Below are 8,788 nucleotides of genomic sequence, written 5' to 3'. Positions count from 1 at the left end.
AAATGTCAACTTGTGAAATTGAGGGATTTTGAAAAACAATTTTTAAAACTTTTTTTCAATTTTATGTTTGTATGCTCATTTTAATCCGATACCATTCATATCAAGATAGCCATTACTTATTACCATTACAATCAAACAACGACACATAAGCTTCTGTGTGCAAATAAATTAAAAAAAATTGTCAAGTAGTTGTTATGTAATTCCCAAATTAAAAGGTGCTGAGCTTCATAGTGTTCAACCGATATTTGTATTTTCTTTTACGAAAAGATCCTGATTTATTATTTCTTAAACAAATATTTTTTGCTGATTCAGATTAGTAGCATTTTAAAGTTATATTTTATTTACAGCGCCTTCATTTACCTCTATCGTACTAAAGTGGAAATTTTGTTCTCATCCACTTCCACTTCCAAATTACAAATACTTGCACTTATAAAGACTTAGAGTCTAACGTTCAAAGTTTTTAATTTAAATAATGATTTTTGCTGGCATATTTTGAATGCAATTTTTAGAGTTTTAGTCAAAAAAATTTTTGGTACAATTTGCCAACATTAAATTCATTTTAAGTAGAATAAATGTTTTAATTTTTGATGGATTTAGTGTAATGGGGTTGAACCACCTTTAATGACAATATCTTAACTTTTTTTTCTCGAGGTAGTATAAGAAGAAATCAGTCTTTTGAATTTTTTTATACAAAAGATTTTTTTTACAACAAATTTAAATTTTAAAAAATTCAATTTTTCTATATTGTTTTGTTTTGTTGTTGCTAATAATAATAAAGATTTGATATATTAATATCTTTATTTTAGTTACTTGACGTTTATTGTTTATAATAAAAACAAAGGAAAATGAATTAAATCAACTTTTTTAACTTAAAGAATGAAGATTGGGGATTTTATTTGGTTTTATTGCTTAAACTTAAAAAAAAATTATTTAATTTTGGCTTCTATAGTAACATTATGCACTTTATTTGGATTAATCAAACAACGAAATGAGTTAAATTTCAAACATTTCAAATATTTTCCATACAAAAACAACATTGAAGTTTCTCATAACATTGTTTTAAACCTCACTAAAACTAAAGACGGACCGTGGGCTTCGATTCCAAGTTTTGAACTAAATATTCGACTATCAAGTATTAATCCAAGATGGTATCAGACCTACCATAGATGGTTTTTAAAAAGTTTAAAATTATTTTGGCCAAAAGAACTTAATAATTTGACAATTGTTCTAAATTCCGAAATTTCACAAGATCATGCACTAGGAAATCAAATATCGTTGATCTGGCCATTTCCAAAAGTTGTTTTTATTGATAAACCCGATCCAAAAACTATGGGTATAACAGAGTTGCCAGATCGATTTAGAATGTATTACGATGCATTTTTCCCAGAACTATATACAAGTGCCGAATTTATTGGTTTTGTAGATACTGACACTCTCTTTGTTACACCTGTTACTCCTCAGAATTTGTTTGAAGGAAATAAACCAGTTGTTATAGGAGTTGCTGGATATGGTGATTATGCTTTATGTACTGAATTTATGCTAAAAGAAAAGCAGCTTATGATATGCATGTCGTACTTTCCAGTCACAATAAAAGTAGCCCATTTGATAGATATGAGAGGGTACATCGAGAAACTGCACAACAAGAGCTTTGCAGAAGTGTTTGGTGAAGCTGTTTTCAAATTAGGAAAAGGAACTGAGGGTTGTTTATGTCAGTTTGCTATTATGTGTAACTATGTCTATCGATTTCACCGAAGCGAATATTCATTTAAAATTCAAGTAAATCCTAACAACAACATAGCAAATAATTTTACCGAATCTGAGAAAATCCCTTTTGTGCGAGTGGCAATTCATTCCAGACATTCAATTCCAAACCAAGTGCTTGATCCAATGGCAAAAAATTCAATTACTATGTTTAACGAACGAATAAAAGAAGGTATATGCATGGCACTTGGTTTTCAATGGTGTCCAAATGTTTTTTGTGCAGAGTTCTCAAAAGGCTCTATTCAGCGTTCTTTGTTTGCATTCGAATATTACGATTGGACTTGGGATAAACGTTGCTTAAAGGAACAAGAAAAGCATTATTTGAATGTCAAAAACTTGTTTGAATATCAGCTAGAAAACAAAGTATTGATGTTAGGTATGTATGAAAACCAAGCTAGTTCTTGTATGCTTCTTTAAGCAAGTTTCAAACAAATTTTTAACTTTGTAGTAATTCAATTATGATTAATTCATATTCTTAGCGTATGAAAAAATTTAATTTTAATGCAGTAGCTAAAGAATATAAAGTAGTTTTTTATGTGAAATAAATTTAATTCTTGTTTTGCATTTTTATTGTTTTATAAACCTTGTTTGGCTATTTTGCTCTAATTTTTCAGAGAAAAATAGATAAAAAAATAAACAAACTAGAAAGTTTAAACGGAAATCTATGATGGGAATTTAAACTATTGACTTCCGAAGTTTGATACATTTTTACAATTTAATCCGCAATTTCACAAGTTCTAAGTTACGCATTATTGCGCAAAACTTTAAGAATAAATCTGACGTTTTACCATCTTGATTAACAAAGACTTTTGAAACTTAAAAACACGTTAATTTTGGATAGCTTTTCACAAAAATGAGTTTAAATATTTGAATTTAATGGGCTATTTTATCAGTTCTTTTAAATTCAACGGTTTTGTGTTTAAAAAGTAAGACTGGAAAATGGGAATCCTATGTTACCAAAAATTAGTTAGGCATGTCGCGACGTTAGAATTATCTTGTTTTATCTCCACTTTTTGAAAAAATCGAGTTTTTATAGTTTTGCATTATGTTTTTCTATTTTATTTATATTGAAAACATATAAAACTTTTAATACGGTGTTGCATGCCATATTGCATTGTTCTATCTCCTAAATAAGCAAATTTAAAAATGTTATTTTATTTTAACTCCGATCAACCAATCATATATTTACAATTACATATTTGTACGGAATAATTTTGTTGTTATTGTTGTTAAATTTTCAAAATGGCAACTAAAAATATTGATCAAAAAATGGAACATGCTCTAAATCAAAACGAAGGTATTTTTTCACTTAATTAGCGTTATAATTTTGCCAATTTTTTATTTTGATTATCCGGAATGCATAAAAAACAAAATAATTTATTATTTATGCATCCTAGATAATCAAGTAAACAAGGTAATGGAGTTTTTTAATCATTAGAGTCGCTTGGTATTACACCTTCTCGTAGGTCACCCCATGGTGGAATATCTAGAAAACGTAAAGCTGATACGAGTAATTGGAAACAAAATATAAGAAAAATGCAACTTCAGTCGGGTAAAGCTTATAAAAATTCAAAAGGTAAACAAGATCTATCGCAACGCTAAAAAGTTGCAGAAATTGTAAGTTTAAATACTCTACTAATATAACTGAGATCGAGCGTCAAGTTATATTTGATAACTTTTGGACCTTAGATGATGACGGTAAAAAACATTTTTATTCAAAAACTACCAAAAAACTTGAAAAAAACGCTGTCGGACAGCTGCTGGTGAAAATTCGAGAAGAAAAATGTCTTATTATTATAGCTTCTTTGTTTCTAATACACAATATAGAGTTTGTAAATCCTACTATCTTTCAACATTGAATATTAGTAGCCAAATAATATTTTACTTTCACAAATTTAATAAATGCTTAACTACTGGAACGCCAATGCAATCAAAATTTAGAAGACATGTAAAAAAAGCTTACCGGAAGATTCTAAAAAAGTTGTACGAGACTATATAAATCTTTTCCCAAGAATTGAGGCCCGTTATTGCAGGAAAAAGACATTTAAAGAGTATATAGAAGGATCACTCAATATAGGTAAACTGTATGATCTTTTTAAAATATATTGTGATGAAAATGACTATATACGAGTAAAAGAACATATGTATTGTTATATCTTCAATCACGAGTTCAACATAGAATTTCAAAAACCAAAGAAAGATTTATGTGACACATGCTATGAATATTGCAACATTTTTAATGCAAGCAATGAGCAGACAGATAGTTATAATAAGCACATAACATCAAGGAATGATACCAAAACTGAACGTGAAAAAGATCGTCAAAATGCTGATCCTAAAACTGCAGTTGTTTGTATTCATCTTGAAAATGTTTTAAGTTTGCCTCGGGCTAATGTTGGAAACATTTATTACAAACGGAAACTTTCAAATTATAACTTAACTGGTCATTGTTCGCTTAAGAAAAGATTATTGCGTCCTTTGGCATGAAAGAAAAGATTATTTGCGTCCTTTGGACGCAATAATCTTTCTTTTACAAGAAAAATTATTGCGTCCTTTGGCATGAAGCTATGGCTGGTCGTGGAGGAAATGATCTTGCCAGTGCTGTAACATGTCTGCTTCTGAAAATCATGGATGACCTTGACATAAATAAGTTCATACTTTGGTTCGATTCACGTGTACCACAAAACCGCAATAGTTTCATGTCAGCAGCTTTATGTGAATTTATTATACGATACCCACAGATTAAAGTCATTGAGCAAAAGTTCTGCGAGCCAGGTCACTCCAGCATTTAAGAATGTGATAACATTCATAGTCAAATTGAAAAATCTTTCTCTGTTGCAGAAATATTTAGTCCGCTTGGACTAGAAAGAGCTATTAAAAATGTAAACCGTAAAAAACCATTCTCTGTTTACCAAATGCAATTAATAGATGTGAAGAATTTTTCAGTTGTTGCTGGTTTTTCAAGTTATAAGTTAGTGCCTTATACAAGAGTTAAAAATCTTGTTTATCGAACTGCCATACCATGTTTTTTCAAAACCTCATTTTCAGACAATTATTCACAAGCTCGTATTTATAAGTTTGTCAAGCGAGCAGCATCAAGCATTATTACCAAACCAATAAAGACAAATATACCAATGGCAGCTTGCTTACGTGCTCCTTATCAGTCTTTATCTGCTGAAAAAGCCAATGATATAATTTCCATGTATTCATACATGCCTGCTGTTGATATTGCATTTTACAAACCATTAATAAAGTGATTTTATATATGACTTTCTCTGTTATTTATTTAGTATTGATATATAAAACATATAATTATTATTATTATTTAGAAATCTTGATAAAATTCCTTATTTAGCTTATTATCTATAATTATAAAGTTTTTAATAAATACTTAAACTCTTGTAATAGAATCAAAGGTATACGAAAAATAAAATCAAGTTCATCTTGCATGTTGTTTGTAATTAGATTAGTTTAATTGTTGTGTTAATATCTGTAAGACTTAAATAATTGATAGAAAATTTTAAAAAAGCTATTTCTTTGATAAATATTTTTCATCCCTTTCCTATACGCTATATATTACCTTTTTTTATTATGTAGCGAAGTGTTCTGTTTTAAATTAGATGTCTTAGTCTTGTTCAGAGCCGGCGCGAACAGGTATCAAACAAACTTGTAAGAACAGTGCAATCGCTAGTGGGTCGGAGCCCTTCCCAAAATAAATTTTGAAAAATTCCATTTTTAGGTATTACAAAAAAACAAACTCCTTTTACTTTAAAAAGAGTTCCCATAGATTCGCCGGGTCCCAACCAACCCTAATTTAGGGGCGTGTGGTGCAACAGCACTGCGTAAGAAGAATGACTACCTACAAAATTTCATCGATTTTCAACATGTCTTTGTTAAAAAATGTAGTTAATATATTTAATTTATAAGATGTAACAAAATAACATTTTTGTATTTTACAAAATACCAAAGTTATTTTGTTCTATCGCCAAAAGTGGGTGGGAAAATATGGGCGTTAGCGAAATTTTTATAAGTTTTTTTTATTTAAAAATAAACAACGGAACAATCATAAATCTAAAGAAAATCTTTAATTCCCAAATAATTTTTTCAACTTAGCAGCAAACAAACTCAAACTTTGAAATCGATTTTCTCAGTTTGCAAAAACATGGACTTATAACAAGATAATTCTAACGTCGCGATGTGTTACTAAAAAGAAAAAATATTCAGCCAAAAGCTATAATAGTTTACAGCACATTGATTGATGTAATAGTATAATGCTATATTGAATTGTTCTAAAGAATGGACTAGATGGTTTTTCTATATTTATAGTTTTCAATGTTCTTTAATCAATTACAAAGCATTTGCAGTATTTAATTTTTGAGATTTTTGAAAATTGTGCATTATCTCAAATCAGAACCGGGAAAGGAGGTAAAATGATGCAAATTGGTAAATAAGTGAAGATAAATGTCGGTAAAACCAATGAAGTTAATTTGATGGTTCATTTTTTCAGGCTAAAAGAAGTCCTACTTTCACTTCTTCTTTTCTAAGAATGACTATTGAGGATATAGAATATAAGTGATGTTTCTCTTTTTAATTATAAATTTAGTGATTACCCAGTAAACATTGAGCAGTTGGCTATTTAGTTGGTACCGTTGAAAAAACGTAACGCTTTTACCAACACTTAGCCGACTGTTTTATAAACTGTTGGTACCATTAACGGCCTAACAGTAATAAAACAGTTGGCTAACAATTAGTACCATAACTGTCCTAACTATATGATTTTTTTCGCAATTCTCTAAATTCGCTTTTGCACTTTAATTGAAAGTGCAAGTGTTAAAAATGTTTACAACTATTTTTACAACTTGACGTGATGGTGAAAAATGAGTTGCATATTTGAAATCAAAATGAGAAATGCTATACAAAAAACAAATTGTTTGCTCGGCACCAGAAAAAAAATTTTTTTGTTGACCTGAGTAATAATACAGTAATAATCATTGTAATAATAACAGTAGTAATAACAATAACAACTATAATAATAACAGATGAAATTGACAACAGTAGCAATAATAAAAAAAATTGCAGTAAGCAACCCTTAATAAAGGTTATGAGTAATTAAATTATTAATAACAAAAACACATTAATAACTTGATATATTATTTAAAAAATTAAATACAAATTAATCTATAAATAATATTTTAACTTTGACTCCCTATCAGTAATATCATTGCTTATAGTTAACGATATAAAGACCGCATTAACATCAGTTAAATTCTTTTTAAAATCTGTCACAACACAGGTACCAGAGATGGAAGTCAAGTAAAGCCTGCTAAAACCTAAAAAAAGAAATTAAAAAAAAGTTACGATTTTTAATTAAAAAAGTATTATTTGCATTTTAGTGTTAGTAGAATTAGGATAATAATATAACAGAAAATGTAAAGAATAAAAAAAAGCTATAACAGCCTAGGTCTATCAACACAAAACGCAGCAACAATAGCGCATAGCATAAAATATTTGTAAGCACACAATACTGTCTCCCGAGTAATTAAAAAAGTTTTATTAATTCTCCCTCTCATCTAAGAGAGGGAGAGAGAGAGAGAGGGAGAAAAAGAAAGTGTTTTCAAAGCAGCATGTTAATGCTGCTTTGGAAAACGCAATAAATAGTAGTAACTGGTTTTATTATGTTATCAGTAAACATATTTATTTTTACCTTTGTTTTAATTTCCAGCATTTCTTAATTAAGCTCCAGCTTCTCTCTAACTGTTGACTAATGATTAATAGAGTAAATTTCACATCATATTAAATTTACAAAATTAAAACCATGTTTCAACAGTAAGCAAATTAATCAAGTGATGACAAAGACAACTAAAAAAAAAAAGAACACAATTGTGTTTGAAATTTTAAAAAAATTTAAAATCATTTTAGTTCAAAACTGAACTAAAATGATTTTAAATTTTAGTTCGGTTTTGAACTAATTTCGATGTTTATATTTTTTTTAGAAAAAAACATCGAAAACTTGATAGTATTTTATTAAAAGCAGAATGTCATGGTAATTCACCAACTTCAGCTAATCTTGCAAACTGTGACATAAGTAAAGAGGCAAAAATATTGGATTTTGTAGAGAACTCAATTAATGAAACTCAAACTTTAAACGAGCAATCTGAACTCAATAAGGAGAGAGTATGTTTCCCTATCAATTTGCCACTGAATAAGAAATGTGATCCAGGACTTTGGAAAATTCTTTCAGCTGAGGATATACAATTTTGGATACAGAATGGTCCGTTAAAATGTCAAAATGCAGATTATGATTTTAAATCCTCTAAAATAATGTATCAAGATTGCGATCAATATTGCTTAAAAAGCTTGTTAATGGGGAAAAAAGTAAATGGTGAAACGTTTAATAGAGAATGGCTCATATATTACCCAGCATAAGGTTGTGTAGTCTGTTTTGTCTGCAAGCTTTTTGAACACTCAAAATGTGCTTTAGCTTCAATGGGATATTTTGAAAAATTCAGGGGCGTGCAAGAAGAGTTATAGCTGTAATTGATTTTGCATGCAAGAAGAGTTATAGCTGTAATTTGCACATTGATCGAAAGAAGCTTTTAGAGGTTCAAATGTAGATTTAGGCTGATGTAGATTGCTGCATTGAGGGAATCAATTTTTTTGGTTTTGTTCAAGAACTGTACAATTTTATCTCTGCTTCTACGAAGTTGGGGAGTGTTTTGGAACAGTTTGCAAATAGTTCATTGAAATCAATATCGAATACTCGGTGGAGCCCTCATACTGACTCGGTCAAAACCATTCACCAGAACTACAATAAATTAATGGAAGGATTGGTCAAAATTAATGAGTGTGAAAGTTTTGAAACATAAAACAAGAGCTGCGGCTGGAAATTTACTATCGAAAATGGAAACTTTTGAATTTGCTTTACAAACAATAATATGGGATCAAATTTTGCAACAAATGAATGTTGTTTCCAAATCATTGCAAAGTGCAACTATTACTCTAGATACATGAGCTGAACTTTATTTAT

General features: G+C 29.2%; 1 protein-coding gene across 1 annotated transcript; it reads left to right on the top strand.

Moving 5' to 3' along the window:
• Positions 1 to 810: 810 nt before the first annotated feature.
• Positions 811 to 2,255, top strand: LOC136079107 (uncharacterized). Its single transcript, XM_065794821.1, has one exon. The coding sequence runs from the start codon at positions 877 to 879 to the stop codon at positions 2,176 to 2,178; it is 1,302 nt and encodes a 433-aa protein (XP_065650893.1). The 5' UTR covers positions 811 to 876; the 3' UTR covers positions 2,179 to 2,255.
• Positions 2,256 to 8,788: the final 6,533 nt, after the last annotated feature.

Source organism: Hydra vulgaris, chromosome 04, assembly GCF_038396675.1.
Source record: "Hydra vulgaris chromosome 04, alternate assembly HydraT2T_AEP".
Taxonomy (NCBI): Eukaryota; Metazoa; Cnidaria; class Hydrozoa; order Anthoathecata; family Hydridae; genus Hydra; species Hydra vulgaris.
The sequence above is the reverse complement of the archived record's forward strand: the minus strand, read 5'-3'. Positions and strand labels throughout refer to the sequence as shown.

Coding starts and splice junctions, on each gene's coding strand:
- LOC136079107 (XM_065794821.1), top strand. CDS start 877: ATGAAGATTGGGGATTTTATTTGGTTTTATTGCTTAAACTTAAAAAAA.